The sequence below is a fragment of the Cinclus cinclus genome, chromosome 4 (assembly GCF_963662255.1).
Source record: "Cinclus cinclus chromosome 4, bCinCin1.1, whole genome shotgun sequence".
Lineage (NCBI taxonomy): Eukaryota > Metazoa > Chordata > Aves > Passeriformes > Cinclidae > Cinclus > Cinclus cinclus.
The window spans coordinates 40,533,370-40,553,477 of NC_085049.1; the positions used below are offsets into that span (position 1 = coordinate 40,533,370).

Sequence of the window (20,108 nt, forward strand, 5' to 3'; positions counted from 1 at the left end):
TAGGAGATAGAGTGGTGTCTGGCAGCCCAGGAGAGCCTCATCATTGACACATTTGAAACACAAAGGAAATAATACTGATTTGCAGTTGGACTTCAATAGGTCAGACTTCATGTTAGAGGAAAGAGATTTCTGGATTCTGGGTTTGTCACTTGTGTTACTGCACTGTCACTCTGTGTGGGGTCAGGGAAGGTAGTTAATTGGATTTTGCTGAGATAGTGAAAATAAGATACACAGCCTGTGGACCTTAAGCTGAATAATAGCTAGAGAACTAGCCAGAAACAAAAGCAGGAGGAGAAGCAGAAAAAATAGATGGCAAGCAAGACCTGGATCATTATCTGGATCAGTACCTGGGTCATTATTGCAACTGCAGTCTACATGACTTGGCTTAAAATTTTTCTATTCCTTTGAGGGGTCTGTAGTCTTTAATAGTATCATGTGGAAGAGAAGGTGCAACCCCTCCATAATCAGTGTTGACTCTCTACTAAATTTTCCATCCTGCCAACTGACTGATATGAAGAGTTTTCTCCCATCATATGCCTCAAGATGCAAGATTTGATTACACTTCTCATTATAGTGGATTACATCAGTACAAACCTTGTTATTAGTTGTAAAACAGACCATCTCTTCTTTTTTCCTGTAGATTTACTATGCTACATGAAAAAGGCTTCTTTTATGGATTTGCTATTTATTGCTTTGAATCTTATTTGATCATCCTCTTGCAATGGAATGACAGGCACAAAATTGCTTTCCTTTTGCCTATCATAAAAAGTGCTTTGAACTCACTTTTTCCTAATGCCAGTGGTTGAACATGAACATCTTTCTTGCATTCCCTTGGCAGATCCTTTTGATTATTGCCTCAGTTGTTGGAATCATTGTCTACAGGCTCTCAGTTTTCCTGGTGTTCTCTGCAAAGTTGTCACAGCACATCAGTGGAACGGAGGCGATCCGCAAGTACCTGACTCCACAGACAGCCACGTCAGTAACTGCTTCACTCATCAGCTTTGTTGTCATTATGATTCTCAACATCATCTATGAAAAAGTGGCAGTCGTGATCACTGACTTCGGTATGCTGCTGCTGTACCTCAGGTGGAAACGTGGCATAAAATAGCTAGAAAAATTACCATTTATATGTATAGTAGGTATTACAGTAAATGAACACCTGTACCACATCTTTCAGAATTTTCCCACAAAATCACACAATACCACCTAGAAATTTTCCAATATAGATTTTTCTCAATATCAGAGAAATATTATATTCAACTCTTTGCCTGAAAAGTCCTTACCTAGGCAGCATGAAAGATCAATTGTTTATAGTTTCGTGCCTGTGAAACATACAAAGCAAAGAAAATTACTACAACAACCAAGCTTTATGAAAACAGACCAGCAAGGCATAACACATTCAATTATCTTAGCTTTTGTTTATGGGGAAAATAGCTATTTTCTTGTAAATAAGTGAACTAAGGTCACCATTCCAAAGCTACATACCACTCTGATGTTGTTAAACAGATAAACAGTCACGAATAATATTATTCTCTATATCCAGGCCATCAGCATTTAAGTAGCTCTTTTACTTTAGATGCATGAAGTAGTGTGATGTTTTCATTTAAGACTGTTTCATCAATTCAAAGTGCTTCATTTGGATCTTTCCCGAGTCTGCTGGATTTGGGTGCTTTTGCTTTCCCTGAGTTATTAGAATTTTTTATACTTCTCATTCTTTATTGTCAGGGAACAAGTCCTTTTCTTTTTACAATCCATACAGCTTTAGAATTATATGATGGTTACAGTATACATGGGGATTATGTACAATCTAAATGATAATGCTCTCAGTTTATAAAGGAATATAAGGCATAGAGATACTTTGCAGCTGAGTCTCTACAACAGCTTGTAGGTTACTTGTAGGTTGAGTTGGGGTTTTTTAAATTTATTTACTTTCCTTTCATTGCAGAACTTCCAAGGACACAGACTGATTATGAAAACAGTCTGACCACAAAGATGTTCTTGTTCCAGTTTGTCAACTACTATTCTTCATGCTTCTACATAGCCTTCTTTAAGGGTAAATTTGTCGGTCACCCTGGAAGTCCAGTTTATTGGCTAGGAAAGTATCGCAATGAAGAGGTAAGAATGTAGAATGTGGAATTAGTCCAGGTATTGTGCTGCAGTTAGGATTGTATAAAGTAAAAACATAGTTGTACATATTTAACATTAAGGTTTAAAAAGTGACTGCCTTCCAAGCTAATTGACTCCTCATTAACACCTGGCATAAAAGAATATGGCACAAGACCAGTTGGGCTTAGAAATGTATTTCACATACCCAGAAAAGTATATTTTACCCTGGTCTTGCAATCTGTGACTGGGCACACAGAAAGGAGAGAATATCAGAAGAAGCATTCCTATTTTACTGGGTGACCCTCACCTGGTAATAGCAAAAGCTGCATGACCTCACATGGTATTACACTCTTTCACTGGTATTCTGTCAACCTACAGAATTGTGGCCTGGAAATGGGTTTTGCATACCTTACTGGAGAGGTTTGCCTAGACAGTCTTCTTCAATTGCTTTCAGTAATGTTATTATAATAAACCAGGAATGCATAATTTTAAATGCTTCATTAATGCCTGGAAAGTTACCCGAATTCAAAAAATTTTCCTGTCTCTCCCGACCTTCAGTGTGATCCAGGTGGATGTCTCCTCGAGCTCACAACCCAGCTTGCCATCATAGTAGGAGGGAAAGCTATCTGGAACAACATTCAAGAAGTGCTTCTTCCGTAAGTTCAAACTATTAAGTAATCTGCTCTTCCATATTTGAAAAAAAACTATTTTGCCTGATGCAGTCAGGCACTTGGTCACTGAGTTTGGTAAGTGCATATTGTATTCTGAAAGAATAAGACTTGTCTTTGGAGTAGTTTTTGGTCTGGTTCCTGTCTGTTGTTTTAACTGATTTTAATTCTAATCAGAAATTCTCCCTTCCCCTGCAAGTCAAACTTGATATGTTTCAGGTTGAATATTCAAAACTGAGGTAGCAGAAGCTATGAGAATATTAAACTGAAGACTTGCTTAATACTGATTGGAATGATTTGTTACTATACACTGGGCTTTTAAAAGGCATGTATAAATTACTACTTTAACTCATTTAGCAAATATAAATCACTGTGATTCTGGCATATTGCCCCTTTCCACTCTTATTTATGGTTTGTAAAAACGCACTTTTCAGATAAGGCAACAAAAGGAAGGAAGGAAATTTTGAATAATTCAGAAATAAATAAATCCATTGTTTAAACCTGTAATAACAGAAATGCCTTTAATTTTTTTTTTTTTTTTTATTTAGTGGACTTTTTAGGTTCTTTTACCAACATTAGTGTTCCTTTTCTCCCTGTCTGATAGTTTGGTCAAGAATCTAATTGGAAGATATTTTGCAGCTGCTAGATCAGAAAAAGTTGTTCCACGTTGGGAACATGACTACCACCTCCAACCCATTGGAAAACTTGGACTATTTTATGAGTATCTTGAAATGGGTAAGGAACAGTTTAGTCTGGATTCACGGCTGCTGCTGGATACAGATGTGTTCTAAAGAAACTCTTCATACAAGCAATGCCTAATATTGGACAAAAGAGGCATTAATGTTTTCTGAGACAAGTTTTGATTGAGCCATTACAGATGGTTTTACAAGCTTTTATTAAGCAGCTAAGCCTTAATCCATTTTATAACTAGGAAACAGCATGTGATTGTACAAGGAGTAATACTGTTTCCTTGCTAATCCTGTGAGAAATGCATTCATGTTCTGTATGAACCTGTCATGTTCTGGTGTTGCATAGCTGATGCCTGGAAAGGCTGACCTGGAATAGAGACTAGACAGAGCAAAAGGAATAAAACCGACTGCTCTGCTGGAGCTCTGCAGTCACCAGGACCCATTGCTGGTAACTTGGGAGCTGGCAGGCCCTGGCTGGTTTGTTGCCACCATCCATTCTGTGACAATGTTGCCAGTATACTTAAGACGGTATCCAGACACCAATAAGATGATTGTTGGTTTGTGCCTTCCAGTTCAGTATGGACACAGATATTCATGAGATTTACAGGTCTTCATGATAAAGACATAAGAAAAAAATGGATATTTGAACACCCAGAATAGTTCCTCATGCCGTGTTGTGATTTGTAATATTTTCCTGTCCCCTTCACCTAGCAGGTTTTTCCAAGAGTGTTGTGCTACAATTTTCTCATCCAGAAGATTCACTAGGAACCCATCTATTCTTTCTTGTTTCTCCCATCTAAATTGTAGCATAAATTTGTAGCATGTTTGGAGTATATATACTATATGTATGTATTTGGAGCATATAAACTATACATACCTAAACTTGCTTATCTCCATAAGTGGAAGCCTCATCAATGCATGTAGCCTCTCCCTTTCACAGTTATACAGTTTGGCTTTGTGACCCTGTTTGTGGCATCGTTCCCCCTGGCTCCTCTCCTGGCTCTTATGAACAACATGTTGGAGATCCGGTTGGATGCCTGGAAGCTGACAACCCAGTTCAGGCGCATGGTTCCACAGAAGGCACAAGACATTGGTGCCTGGCAACCCATCCTGCAGGGCATAGCCATTTTGGCCGTGGTCACCAATGTAAGTACAGTGCCAACAGCTGCAAAAGATAAAATGCCTTCACTGCAGGTGCTATATCCAAATGTGAGAATGCTGTGTGTGGCAATCAACTGAAATGATCCTTAAGGCACACCTTAAAACAGAAATTCAGCTTCTTCCTTGTGTACTTAAAAATACCACATGTTCTCAAAATTGCAGATCAGAATTAATTTTCTGAGAATTTGGACACTAATCTGTTCTTCAGTTGTACTTAATTTTTTTAAGTACACAACAAAGAAGCAGAATTTTAAGAGAATTTCCTGAAGATAAGAGAAAAATTCTGATTAATATACTTCTTACAATGAAATTCAGACCTTTCATATTTTTGCATCAATTCACCAATATTCTATTTGTAGGCTGCATATTGTGGGAAGAAAAATAAGCCATTGTTTTTTATCACCGGGGATTATTTGATTGCTTATTCATGAACAGTAGCTACTATGTATTAACCCACAGAAAATTCTTGCTGCTGGCCTTTTATAAAAGGAGAAATGACCACTGCTTTCTCCTGCAGGGACAATAACACCACAGACTATCCATGGGAAATAGCCTTTCTCAACAAAGTTGCTTCAACAAAGCTTTCTCCTGTTATCAGAGAGATCCAAATATGTTGTGCTTATTGGATAAGATATGTGTATTGCCTAGTCAATCCAGCTGAATCTTGTCATACCAATATGAGACTAGAAGTTGAACATGTATCTTAAGGTTACTTTAAAATATTGTACCTTATCACAGTTCTCCTGGTATTCAGGGCAGAGTTAAAGTGACTTTGGTGACCTCATGTTGACTCGGCTATGAGTAGGCTTCTGTTAGGGATGTGTTCATGCCCTGCTTTCTTCACTTAATGTCAGAGCAAAGAGGGTATCAGCCGCTCACCTCCATGGGGTTGTTGGTGTGCCAGGGGCTCAGCTCCAGAACTCTCACGTTCAAACAGCCCTGCTACACATGATCTGAGGACCTCAAAAAGGTTGCTGTTTATTGCTAATGAATTGTGGGCCATAAAGCCATGGGCTTGAGCAAATTCTAGAAGCCGTCTTCCTCTTTTAAATGTGTTTCTTTTATTGTTAGACATCCAGGAACTGATCCAGGTCATCAGTGTTTCCTTTACTAACCCTGCCTTGATTTTACCTTAGTACACAGAAAGTGTTTCTTCTCTTCTACATGACTTGTTACAGCTGATTATACTTGGGTAGAGTATCACCTTCTCCTTCATGCATCTTCTCCTACATGCATGTTACCTTCACAGCAGCTGCTAGTACTTGCAAGCAACTTTTGCACAAAGCTACCAGTTTTGAGAGTTGCCATGAGGCACTGGACTTGCTATTGCATCTGTTGTTGATTTGAAGACTGATTTTAATTAGTTATGGTATAAATGGAAAACTGTGTGCAGTAAAGCTTGGGAAGCAAAGAATGGGCTGTTTGTTTGTAGTTCTCCAGTGCAATACTCTGAAATGCAGCCCATAATTCAAGAGGAAAAAAAGTTTTTCCTTTGAGAGGATGGTGTTGGATTAGCTCTCGTATTTCTGTCCTTGAAGCTCTCCGGAGCACATCTGGAGATCATTCTGAGAGAGGGAGGAGAGTGAGACAGGGTTCAGATTTAGGATGATGAGAGATCTGGGACCTGGCAAAAAAGATTCTGTAAGATCAAGTATTAAGCTCTGTAAATACCATATTCCAGCATCTTTCTCATACAAAGAAGCAGCATCAAGCTCATTTGGTCCAAAGGGAGAAGGAATTTTTTTTGCATTACTGTTAAGTTGATATTAATTAATTTATGGTCTGACTAGATGAGCTAATGAACAGAAAGAAAGTTTATTTAACAAAAATTTTCTATGCTTGTAATTCAGACTACAAATACTCTGCTTGTACTCTACTTTTAACTCTACTTCAGAGTTAAAAACAGAGTAATTTAGCTGTGAGGTCGTCTCCCTGCAACTGCAAGACAGTAATATATACTTCTTGTCAGTCAAAAACACCTACTCAGCATGTAAATATAAACAACACATAATTTTCACTTCATTTCACACTGGCATGTAATGCTTAAAAACAGTATTTTAAAGTGCATGCCAACTACATTTGATTTAAGCCAAAGTGCAGGACAAGAAAAACAAACACCTTATCCTTGAAAATTTTCAGAGTTTTAGACCTAGGACTCCTCACTTTTATTTCTCATCAGCCAAACTGTCTCTCAACTGAACCCACTTGTAACAACATTCTGGAGAATTAAATAACCAATCTTAGACCACAGTCTCAAAAGGATTGTTCCTACAACTTTTATCTTAACTACAGTTCAGCTTCTCAGGTTCTTCAAAGTAAACCAACTCAAGAGGTAAGACACTGGGTTATCATTCATCACTTGGCAGTGGTGCCACTTGAGGTAGAGCGGGTCTTGCTCCCTTTTCAACTCCCTGCTCTTTCCCTTCGTTGTCTTTCCCCCTCAGTGCTGTCTCTTGCATTGTGCTGGCAGCAGCACTGTATGAACACATGATGAATCAGACCAGCGAAAGGATCCAGTGGTGATTCCCAGTCAGATCAGCATTGTTATCTGCATAGGGCCAGGAATGCCCAAGCTAGCGCAGAGCACGAGTCAACTTCTAGAGGCAGAGGCAGGAGGTTGTTTTAGCTAGCACTGCCACCAAAGCATTGTTCAAGGAACTGTAGAAGAGGTATCCAATTTTTTTCCCCCCTTTCTCCTCTCTCCCCTTCCCTTTTTCTACAACTGTTATGAATACCTCTTCAGGCTGGGACTGTCTGTCTGGGAATGCTGCACGAAAGCAGAATTTTTTTGTCCCATGTCATCAAAATAAGGAAATCCAGACCTCATTAATTGCAGACTGGCATGATGGGGAATAAAGTACAGATATTAATCAAGTTTTATGTTTCTGTGTTACCCATTACTACTTGACTTTGCCCCTAACTCTGTCCCACAATTTTCCTGTAGTTTTTTCTGCCTCTTTTATACATCTCTGCCTCCTTCCCACTGATCTCATCAGATCCCTACTTCACACCTTTCTCCTCCATGTCTCTTTCCTGGTTCTTCCCGTCCATGTTGTCAAGTGAATATTTTTATCCTGGTATGGGACAAAACACTTCTCTTTCAGTCCTAGAGTGCAGCTAGTCACTCCTTCCCAGGTGCTGGGCAGCAGAGACGCCTGTTGTCATGAGTTGGCTGAGCAGCCTCTTGCTAAATACTCAGCTGCAGATCTTGCCAGTGGAAAGTCTTCCTCACAGGGAAACCTTTTGAACTTGCAGTAGCAGGGGGGGAAATTGGATTAAACATAGTTAACCTGTACTCCAGAATAGGATGTTTTGGGAAGTACATGAGTTTAGAAAAGACTTCCCACAACAAACCCACAGATCATATTTCCTACTCAGTTTGTTACTAGCAGACTGAGTAGGACAGGGACTCTCTTGGGAACAAGATAAAAACAAATGGTCGCGTCATATAAAACAGAACTATGCAGCTGCTACTAAAAAAATTATCTTGGCATCAAGAGCAGTTTCCACATGTACTACACTATAGTAGGAGACAGCAAGTACCAAGATGAACTTGAGCTGGCTAGCACCTCAGAAAGGTGCTAGGACCAGAGATGGATTAGGTGTATATCTAATTTATTTAATTCCTTTACTCAGACATCAGAGAACCTGAGGACATTTAATTTTCTGTTACTGAAGAACTCTTCTGTTGTTTCCATTAGTTTCATCAGGCAGAATTTCTTTAAGCATCTCAGAAGTACTCATAAGAAGCACATTTGCTGATCTCCTCTGCATGCACATGAAAAAAGTGTTTTATAGTGAAACTCTTTTAAGGCATTCAGCAGAGCTAGCATAATTTAGAAACTATACAGAGTGCACATGCCAGAAAGGGATTGTTTTGTGCCCATGAGAGACTACATGCTCATTTACAGAATGAACAACCACTGACACGAAAAGAATATATTTCCTATTTTTAGCTCATATGGTAACTTTTGAGATTATAAGTATATGGCAAAGGAATGCATATTAAAGCTTATTTCTTTAATGCTGCTCTGCTTTTTCATCTTTCTGAAATGCAGGCTATGATCATTGCTTTCACATCTGACATGATTCCTCGTCTGGTTTATTACTGGTCCTTTTCGGTCCCTCCTTACGGGAGCTACAGCAGTCCCACTATGAAGGGCTATATAAACAGCACACTTTCTGTCTTCAATATATCAGACTTCAAGAATGCAAGCAAGCCCTTTTCCCCTTGGTTCAGGAACCAAACGACATGCAGGCAAGTGTCAAAGAAGCATTTTTCTTTCATTTCCAATTAAAAAAAAAAAAAGTCTTTTATATCTAAGCTATCTAGTTCAGTTAACAATATCCCATAAGAAATATTAAAACACAGGAAAACCCAACTTATTTTGAATGGCAGAATGGAGTGGAAATATCCACCCATAACTTTGAGCTACTCAGAAAATTCTTATTTTAATATGGCTTTCTCCTAGCTGTTAGTTGTTTTTTTAAAAAAAAAGGCACCTTAAAATTTTTATTAGTAAAATGGCAAAAATACGACGTTTCAGTTCCCCGAGCTAACTGTTCCGGGACAGATTAAGCAGGGCCATGTTGTGCTCCATCCTCTGGCCACAGTGCCGAACTACAGAGATGCGAGGGAGCAGCTCCTGACTTTTCTGTATTGCTTTCAGGTACCGGGATCTCCGCTACCCTCCTGGTCACCAGCAGCAATATGAGCACAACATATACTACTGGCATGTCATTGCAGCCAAGCTGGCTTTCATCATTGTCATGGAGGTCAGTGTATGGGGCTTTGAGCATTCTTATTTAGTCTCTTTACTCCCTGCAGAAAATCCTTCGGAAGCATTCTGTCCAGGCACAGCTAGCAGTGCTGGTGATGTCTGCTAGCATGAGCAAGAACTTGGGAGATGTAAGTTAAGAGTAACAGCATTAGAAAAAGAATTCCCTCAAATCATGACATCAGCTGAGGATTGTCCCACATATCTGCAGCATCTTTTCTCAAGAACTGTAGAATAATTTTCAATAGCAGAAATAGAATATATGCACTTAGGAGAAAGTTTGCACACAGCGTCCTGAATGCATATACATATACATGATACCTGTATGCAACACATGCACATAATACAGGTGCAATACATGGCAGAGTGAAGTCTATAAATACAGTCACTGTAAGAAGTGAGTCTCTAGATGATCATCAAAAAGCAATTGCTCCTTCCTCTGCAGCTACAGCCTGGGCTTATGAAAGATGGGAATCAATCCAAGATGAAGAGAGAGAGAGAGATTGGGTATTATTTAATTATAAAATGTATTTAGGGCCTGATCCTGAGACTACTGGATTCATCAGGAACTGGTTAGAGCAGATTCCCTGTATCGGAGAAAAGTAATTGCCCCAGAGTAATTTGAAGAAACCTAAAAAATCTTACAGGAAGCTATAGAGAGTGTTTTCATGTGGGAGGGAAGCACTGTGTGCCAGTGGGTTTCCCTGAAGCAGGCAGAGAAATCTTTGCTGAAATCAGGATTGGAAAGTCAAAAATTCTTGTTTATCAGACAATTATTCTATCTTATTAGTCTTACCTTTTTAAAATCTTTTCCTACCATGCTAGATACCAGTACTGAATCAGCTCAGTCTTAAGACAAAAAGCAACATTGCATTTATAATCATAATAATGTCCTGTTCGGTCTGACTGACATTTTTTCATTTTCACCTTTCCCAGCATGTCATATACTTTGTGAAGTTTATTATTTCATATATAATTCCGGATGTATCACAAAAGACCAAGAGCAAGGTCAAACGAGAGAAGTACCTCACACAGAAACTATTACACGAGAATAATCTCAAAGGTGTGACAAAAAACATGGGCAAAATAGCTGACAAAATCATCAAAGGAGCAGACAGCACTTTCCAACATAAAGACGAATAAGTACTTTTTCATGTGGTATAACAGTACTTGGATAACTAATACCTATCCAGATATTACCAGTAGCTATCAAGCACTTTGGAATTACTAAGCATTGTTTCTTGCAACTCTTACGTTCTCATTTACCAGCTTCCCTTGGACAAATGCAACCACTGCAATGCACATAAGAACTATCATTTTTTAGAACAGCTTTTTAGGACATATTATTTTTTTAAAAAAATAAAAATAAGATGAAGGTGAAAATTATTTATCCTCTTAAGAAAATGTAGATTAATTCCCAAACACCTAGCCTGCTTTCTACTTTTTTAGGCATCCTCTATTAGATAACTAGTCTGACTTGAATAAAACCTTAAGAAAAAGAACAATTTGCTGTAAGAATATCATCACATCTAATGAAGGAGTTTTGATTGCTTGCTAATGCAAACCTCAGCTATAAAATGAAGAGGAAAAGCCAAACATGAAGAAAAAAGAAAGAAAATACAACTCCAGATCCCATTGTTAAGCATTGGAATTGACATACTAAATGTTGTTGTTTGCTACTCTGAATTAGCCATGCATACTGAGACTTAAATGGATAACAAGATATTTCAATTACTCATGGACTTGGATCACAAGAAGCAACAGGACTGTAAGCTCATCCTGTTCATCAATCTCTGTGTAAACAGGAGAATTGCCTTTGAAATCAATGCATAAAAACTGACCTTACAGCACTCCAAGTGAGTAGAAAACTCAGGCATTTTATCTTTCCCCAGTCAATGTACTTTCCTTACTTCATTCACCCACTCTGAGCTAAATGCTTATAGCCTTGAAAGTCTCCCACCTGTAAAAACAATAGGTGTTAAAAGTACTTTTACATACAAAATCAGTATTTGTGGAGGGCTGTCTTTTGCATTTCTCTCACACCAGAATGTGCTCTTCCCTGAGGTTTTGATACAGGACAAATGTGCAGCTGAACATTTTGATACAACATTGTGTGATAAAGTGAATTCTGACAAGACTATGAATCTGTTGAGACTAGACATTGGAATAAACCATTTAATAGGCCTTAACCATGCTATGAAGCTTTAAATAATACAGAAGGATGTCAGAGGTGTGGAGGCATGTGCTACAGTCACCAGTCATCTTCCGATCAGGCTGCCAGTCTGCTTGCTTATTTTGGCTCCAGCTATAAACTGGGAATTAGGGAATTACAGATTAGGCATGTATGTGGAGGGCTATTTTGTGCCTGAAGCAGTGATACTGCAGATTATTCACTTGCTTTCTCTTTTAAAAATTTTAATGGACCAATTTATATAAATCATGAAAATCAAACCTTTCTAAAAAAGCAAAATACGTCTGTACTCTATAAACCAGGTGATTATTTTATGTTTGTAATTTTGTTCTCTTAAATGCAATAGATATGCAGAATTTTTAGGCAGATTATTCATATAGCTTTTTTTATGTATGCAGTCCATTTACAGAAACTAACATTTAGAAGATATATTTTATCCAGTCAATTATCAGAAGGAATAAAACATATGAGTTGTGCAGAAAAATCCCCAAATATTGAGTGCTATGTAACTCAAGCCTATCTTTTGAAGCAAACCTTACAGAATCATAAGATCATTCAGACTGGAAAAGACCTTTAAGATCATCAAGTCCAGTCATTAACCTGACACTGCCATGTCCTCAACTAAACCATGTCCCTGAGTGCCACATCTACACGTCTTTTAAATACCATCTCTGAGCCTGGCCATCCAGCCAACTTTTTATCTAGTGAACAGTAGGTCAGTCCTAGCTGTGAGCAGATCAGCACCTGTTCAGCCCCAGGGATTTGTGTCTGTCTAAGTGATGTAGCAAGTCACTGATTATTTCCCCTTGGATTATGAAGGCTTCATTCTGCTCCCTGCCCCTATCTCCCACCTCAGGGGGCTGGGTACTCAGAGAACACCTGGTCTGACTACTTAAGACTGAGGCAAGGAAGGCATTGAGTACTTCAGCCTTTTCCTCATCCCTTGTCTGTGAGTTTTTCACCACATCCAGTAAAGGATCGAGAGTCTCCTTAGCCCTCCTTTTGTCTCTAATATGTTTATAGAAACATTATTATTATCTTTTGAAGCAGTAGCCAGATTTCTAGTTGGGCTTTGACCCTTCTAATTTTCTCCCTGCATAACCTCATACCATTAGTCTTCCTGAGCTGTCTGCCCTTTCTTCCAAAGGTCATCAGGTCTCCTTTTTCACCTGAGTTCCAGCCAAAGCTCTGTTCAGTAAGGCTGGTTGTCTTCTTTTAAATATTTCCAGGGATGGAGACTCAACAACCTCTCTGGGCCACTTGTGCCACTGCCCAGTTACCCTCACAGTGAAAAAGTGTTTCAGTTTGTGCCCACTACCTCTGGTCCTGTCACTGCATAATATACCAAACTTTCAGTTAAAACAAAGTTTTGTCCAAAAAACTGTTTCAAGAAACAATTGTAGTGAAGTACTCAGGATTTCTCTGTGCAAAATGAGTTGGGTTAGAAAGGACAGTCAGCTCCTTTCATACTTGGAGCTTTTGACTTCATTTTTCAACTGGACCTTTCCCATTTGTAGCTGTGTTCAGATGAGATGCCATTTTTATTCCCTCATTAGTGACCACAGCAGAGTGTGCCTTAAATACTTTTCCAGGTGTGGTGTTAGAGAGCTGGGGCAGGTAAGGAGGCATCCTGTGATAAAGAGGGAATAATGCAGCACAAAATGGACCATTTCAGGTAATTATTTGCTTTAAGGAAGCTCTTTGAGAGTTAAAGAGTCTAGGAAACAAACTAATTGTCATACTGTGAGCAGTGGCAGAGCCTAAGGCTCATTTTCAGGAGTGCCTAGACTTTTGCTCCTTGTTTGATACCTGGGAACTCTCTAAGTTGTTTCTTCCTACATCACTTGGCATAATTTCCTAGAGGGGGAGCTAGCCCTCAGTGTCATAAAGAGTTTATATTCCTGCCTTTAAAATAACAATTAAAAAACCTGCTACATCAGCAAAGCCTATGTGCCTATGGCTTGGGCTCCTCCCATAATAAAATCCTGATCAGCCCTGAGTGTGTTTCTATGTAACCTTTTTTGGTTCCGATGATAAATGTGGTTTTAAAACCTGTCTTCCACTTGTCTCCATTTTCTGGGAGACACCACAGACTAGTCTGGGCACACGTGGACTGAGTTTCTTTTGGTTCAAACTGACCCAGAAGGCAGCTTTTAGATACACACTTAAGGGTAGCTGACAGACACTTAGTCTTCAGAGCTGAAACCAGAGCTGGGCTGAAGAGAGTGGTGAGCTCTGCATGGGCATCACCTAGCCAACCTTAACTTTTTGCTCTAGAGATTTGCTTCTGAAATGCCGGGCTCCTTGCTAATGTAGCTGCAACATTTCATTTCAGAAGACATTACATCAGGAATTTAGTTCAGTTTGCCATGTGCTCAGTGTAATTCACAGCAGAGTTCTGAACCAGAGAAAGAAGATGGAAAGCAACACAGTGCCTAATAATTGTGTTTTAATAGTTTGATTTAAGCTGTGCAGTTTCTGAAGCCTCTACTTCCAGCTGCTGAAATGTGCTCTGCTTGTGCACAGGAAGCTCTACGGAGGCATAAGGACAAAATGCTGGGGGCCTGTTGGCAGCATATTTGTATTTATCTTTTTTTTTTTTTAAGCTTGGTCACTTTAATTAAAGATCTGCTTGAAGAGAAAATCAGAATTTCTTCTAAACTCTGAACCCATTTAACCTTTTTTCTACACTTGATATGTAGGCCAGACTCCTCCTTTGTACAGATCTATTGAAGTCAGGGTGAATTTAGACCAGTGATCGTTTCATTGCCTTAACAAGCTCCATGAATTACAGACTATCACCACTGTTTTAGACTCTGTGTGTGTCAAAAAAATTCAGAATGTAAGAGTGCATTTTTTGTATTTTTTCTAAGAATGTTTGCAGTTACTTTCTGAATATTAAGATTTCTTTATATTTATTGTCATTAAATAAAATATATTTTAAAATATCAATATATCTGATGTTGATTAGTATTATTTGTTTTTCCTTGAACGATACTGCTGCTGCCAAATGCTACACTTACATTATTAAAGTGTCATCCCTGTCTAATTTCCATATTCATCCTCTTTTTCAATCTTATTCTATTAAACTGTTACTAGTGCTGAAATTTATCTCCTGTGTTTTTCTGCATCCCCTACATGGAAGTAATTCCATTCAACATCATGTCAGTGACAAGGACCATTATGTTCTCATACAAATAAACAGTTTAGGTCTTTATAACCTGTCACTCCAGTCATGAAAAACCCTGTGTTATGTTTCAGAGTCATCATTTATTTCTTCATCTGGATCGAGTCTGGGGTGCTCCCACCTCCAGGCAGTCCACTCTGTCTCTCCCTGCCATCCAACCATCAGTTTTCTTCTGCTTCTGCTCTGGGTCCTGCTCTCTGCTTTGGGGAAATCCCTTTCTATGACTTAGAGAACAGGAAGGTTAGAGGGTAGTTTTAAATAGAGACCTTCTTTGCACTGCTGTGTGTTGGTTTTATTTCACAGAGAGATTCTCAGGATCTGCTTTCAGCAGCTTTATGACAGCTGTAGAAGCAGAACAACTACTGCTTCTAACCTGTTTTCTGCTGACTAAGGGCTATGTGTGTCACCAATTCCAGTACCCACATTGCCCTGCCACTCTTGCTTCTATTTGGATTTGTCAGAGCAAGAACAGAAGAAACTTTAGAATAAAGCATAACAAGGATTATTGCCCCACAAGCAGAAAGATATAGTATCATCATAGCCCAAATCCATATGAGGATTGTGCAGTTTTAAATTGACTTATACATTTAAAACTGTTCAAACAACAGGCTCTAGCTATTTTTCTACTTAATATACAAATAGTCAAAGCACAGCATTTTATTTCTGGTGATGCTAGAATGTAATTATTTCTGTTGCAGAGCAGAGGAAATGCACTTATTTTGAATAGTCAGTATATACCAGGTGAAAGCACACTGTGTCCTGCCCCACCTGGAACACCCAACCCTGTTAATGTGCTCTGCCTGCACATCACCAGAGATGTCAGCAAAGGTATGAGAAATTCACACCAAGTCTAGATTTTTCTCTGGTATGACAACCTGTCATTTCCAGTCTATTACATAAGGCTGCTTTTCCAATACAGGGGAGCAAGTAATGGTGGCTGCAAGCTTTCTTTTCATTTGCATTTTTGTGGAAGTCTAGCATGGATCAGTAGCAGGTATGTAAAACACTGAAAAGATATGGATGCAGTTTGACATAAATAACCTCAACACAGCTTGGAGCAATATTTTCCCCATAACAAAATAATGTGTTTTAATAGCCTGATAATAGTAAAATATTATTTTTAGGAAAATTGAAGAAAGTGGTTTTTATTTACAAGCTGGAAGTGTCTCAAAACTAGAGTCTTTTGAAATTGCTTTCTACAATTTCTGCCACATTCTCTGATACATCCTGTAAAAGCAATGCTAATTGCTGAGATTAAAGTAACAGTTAATCAGTCTGGAATTATATAAATTGTATCAAGATACACTATGTTCTAAAAATATGTGGGATATTGTAATATCCTGAATGCTGAAGAGAAAGAAAAAGAAGAAAAAGTACACAATACAGAACCAAGGAGAAAATCCCACTGCATTCCACAGTGCAGCACACACAGGCCAAGACACCAAAAAGCCACCTCTAGCATACAAAGAGAGAGTTGGGGGAAGGACAAGGTGGGGGAAAAACTCACCTTTTAAATTGTGTGGCAGAATAGAAATTACAACCAACTCTGAGAGCATTAATGCAATATCAGGGCAGGCAATGTATTTGTATGGTATCCATGTAAGCCTCTCACATAATTTCTCAGCTTTTTGAGAAATTGTGATGCCTACAAGTGCCTAAATAAGCTGTGCTGGGAGCCACAGCCACCTGCAGCGATTGCCTTACCTCCCATTCTCTGGGATCCCTCTTGGTCTCCTGTTACAGCCATACTGTGCTCATTCATGCAGTCATGTTCTAAACTGGTCTGACTGCTCAAAGTGAGCAGTAACTTGTGAGCCACTCTGGACGGGCACTGCAGGATCTTTGCTTGCAGGAGCCAGCCAAGGCAATGGAAATTGTGACCAACACCCCCAGCCTGGCATTCAGCCCTGAACATCCGTCCCCTCCACTGAGGATTGAGGGTGCTTGGGGTTTTATAGAGCTCAGAGTGCCCAGGCTGCCAGGGGTTAAGATTACTTGTCCTGTCACAATATTTTGGCAGCCATGCCAGCATAAGGAGTCAGGGACTCTGCCTTCTCCCTGCCACACTGGAGCTGCCTCCTGCCAACCCACATGTTTATGCAGCTGTCCACTGGGCAGGGGAATGCAACCACAAGGATGGATGTGCTGGCACGGGTGGCTGTGGCCACATGGGCAGCCTGACAGAGGGTCATGCAGGGTGGGAAGGGGAGATGGTGGGAGAGGTAGCCCAGCTTCAGGGAAGGCTCTGGCCCAAAAAATCTACCAAAACACAGCCAAATGGACTCCTCATCCCATGGTTATTTTACTGAGTTTAAAAAAGAGGAACTTGCCTGCCTGCCTAAGCTGGTTACACAGATGAATGGGCAGGGTTGTGCCTTTAAGAATCCCCTGCATAACTGCGAACAAGCAGGTCTGGTCTTGGCACCTGCTCTGTGTCCTCTGAATATCCCTATTCAGGTGTAGCTATTGTGCTTTGAGCTCAGGCTTCACCTGAAGCCAAGAGAATTTTCCAAGTTCAGACATGCTGTCTGTGTGCTCATATCTTTAACTATATAGCAGAGTATATAGATGGCTAAAAACTCACAAGATCAGGCCCTTTATCACTGTGCTAAATGTGGTTCTGCAAAAAATACGGGATTGTTCTATCAGAGATTGCCAAAATGTCACCTGGACTCTGAAAGCCCCAGGACAATGAGGGAGTATCATGACAGCACCCTGGAGCCAGCTGTGCAGCCTGGGACAGGGGTGACACCAGACAAGGGTATTTGCAGGAGGTTTTGGCCAGAGGCAGAGGTTGCAGGGCGAGGGCAGCAGCAGCCCCAAGCACAGCCACGCCACCCCCAGCTTACAGCACTGACAGCTACGCCAAAGCAAGGACTGAAAACTTTGTGCAGTATCTGCTGTTAATTAGTAACCACTTACTTAGACCTGGGGAAGATAAAAACTAATCTGCCTCTCCTGGAGAGGCCGAGGTACCTCCAGATTAATGATAGGTTATAGACCTGATTCTGCTCAGAGCAGCTTTCTTTTTAAAAGACACTAAAGCATTTCTTTTTCTCTCTTAAACAGGTGTATGCACATGAACATTATATCACTGTTTTTTGCACATGAGTACAAATTAAATAAATTGTGTTTTCCATTAATTAAAGCTTTTACTTAGAAGCCTAAGTAAATTAAAACAAAACAAAACAAACCAACAAACAAAAAATAGTGAAAAAATGCACCACACTGATTTTCTTTTCTTGTCAGCCTGCTCCTGTGTTTTTTCCCCAGTGATCTATAAGGGGGAAAACATGCCACCATCCCCCAAGAGAAGCCATTAACAAATTCCTTCTTATCTTGCAGTTAAAGTAATGACATCTTATTGACAGTGCAGCAGAACAAACAATGTCTTATTGAAAGCTCTAGTGCTGGAGGATTTGGGCTGCCCTCAGGACCTGAGACCTAGTAATGAAAACAAAACAGGTTTTACTGCTAAATCTGAGACAATGTCTCCTCTAGTTCTCCAATGGCCTTTGCAGTCCCAGGCACACCGAAGGTGGGCATAGTTCACCGAGATATCACCTGCACCACTAACTCAGTCAAGTACAGTCTTTACTACAAGAAGTATGACCAAAGTAGCAAGTAGTTAAAGTATGATCTATGGTACATATGGGAACAGTGCTGGAAGTTTTCCACAACACCATACTTGACATACAGAGTAGCCTGGAAATACAGGTCCATCAATTTCTTACAATCTGATTTAGTCTTGTCAGAGTCTATGACAAATGATTTACTGATTTCTGTACCTCATCAAATTCTTTAGATCAGCTGCAGATATTTTTGATGAGCAAACATGAGTTGGTGATTTGGGTTTTGGTTGTCATGTCTGTTTATGATCTTATTAAAATTATCAATGTACCTTTACTCTTTAGATAGATTCACCTTCTTGTAGCCTGCTCTCAGTATCTTGTGGGTACAAAGAGATATCAGAGTTAGGTCCATTATATACATATGCTTTTGTACAGATGAATAATTGCTCAGTCACAGAAAATGTAACTGTGCCTCTCAAATTCACCCAAGGAAAGGGGAAACAAAAATGCAGAAAACCAGTTGTTGTAGCACTGAAGCCTACAACTTCAAGTAATCTAAACTACCCCTGTCAGAGCACAAGCACATCCTTTGTCCCCAAGCTTTCCTGCACATTTTTCAACTATCACTTGTATTTGACATCCTGAAGAATCAGCTCAAGATGCAAAACTGGGAGAGACCTAACTACAATCATACAAATACTGAATATTCTTCTACCAGCTCATCACAGGGCCAGTGGACACAAGTGCTGGTGCACAGAAAGAGCAGGGCACCGTGTCACGGCACAGCAGAGTAGGACAGCAAGACCCAGCTGGAGTGCTTTAAAGTCTTGTAGATCCATGTCCTGGTGTCCTGGCTGGAGAGGTGGAAGAGGCAGCTAGGTGGGTCTAACAGATCTCTACTACCTAAGAGTCATCATTCTCCCTCTCCATCAACCTTCACTATGCACAACATTCCTCAGGCCCTTTGTGAAGATGATTCAACTCATTAACCCAAGACAAAATTCCCCCATTTTTATCTATTCAATTTTATTCTGGATGAGTCAGCCTGGTTCATTACACATCCAAACACCACCAGAACCAGAGCAAGAGCTGAAGAAACACACAGTCAAAAGCTGGGGAATCAAACCTGCCCTTTCAGGATTTATGATGTATTAGATCAACTGAGCCTATGGAATGAATTGCAGCTCTCAAAGTTCCATTACTTCACAGAGTAGTTACTTGGTTTGCAAATGCTTTTTTTATTGTTGTCTTTGTTTTTGTGTTCATAAAGCCAATGCATCACATATATACACCACATACATAACAGACTAAGACAGAATGTGAACATACATTAAGAAAGTGCTCAATTTATCAGTATTAAACTTAACAGATCTTAGATTAAATACAACTTACACTGTTGAGTAAACAAAGATTAATATGAAATCTTGTTTGTGCTAGAGCAGGAGAAAGCAATATATGATGTCTTAACTTGTGAATATTCATCTTCAAAATGCATCAGTGAGGCCAGAAGGAAAGTGGAAGGGGAACAAATTCAAGCCCTCTGAGGAAGGTGAACATCTACCAAGGCTCGGCCAGGAGAATGTTGAAGGACCTGTGACAGAGCAAGGCTTGTTCTCACGACTGGCTTCTCAAAAAGCCACTAATAATGCTGGCAAACGTCTGGTTCAGGAATACTGCTTCGGTTTCTCAGATATCCCTCTTCAATTACAGATGAATTCTCAGGAAAGTAAAAACTTATGAAATATTTAAATAGATA

The 20,108-nt window shown here is 39.6% G+C and overlaps 1 protein-coding gene across 1 annotated transcript in view; it reads left to right on the forward strand.

Annotated features, from left to right (window-relative positions):
- ANO6 (anoctamin 6) overlaps nucleotides 1–10,545 on the forward strand; it is a 40,841-nt gene extending 30,296 nt beyond the window's left edge. The window contains exons 12-19 of the mRNA XM_062491155.1: nucleotides 839–1,064; nucleotides 1,946–2,115; nucleotides 2,665–2,762; nucleotides 3,379–3,509; nucleotides 4,404–4,609; nucleotides 8,683–8,882; nucleotides 9,295–9,400; nucleotides 10,339–10,545. Coding sequence (XP_062347139.1) covers nucleotides 839–1,064; nucleotides 1,946–2,115; nucleotides 2,665–2,762; nucleotides 3,379–3,509; nucleotides 4,404–4,609; nucleotides 8,683–8,882; nucleotides 9,295–9,400; nucleotides 10,339–10,545 — 1,344 coding nt within the window. The remainder of the gene's footprint in view (nucleotides 1–838; nucleotides 1,065–1,945; nucleotides 2,116–2,664; nucleotides 2,763–3,378; nucleotides 3,510–4,403; nucleotides 4,610–8,682; nucleotides 8,883–9,294; nucleotides 9,401–10,338) is intronic.
- The last annotated feature ends 9,563 nt before the right edge of the window (nucleotides 10,546–20,108 follow it).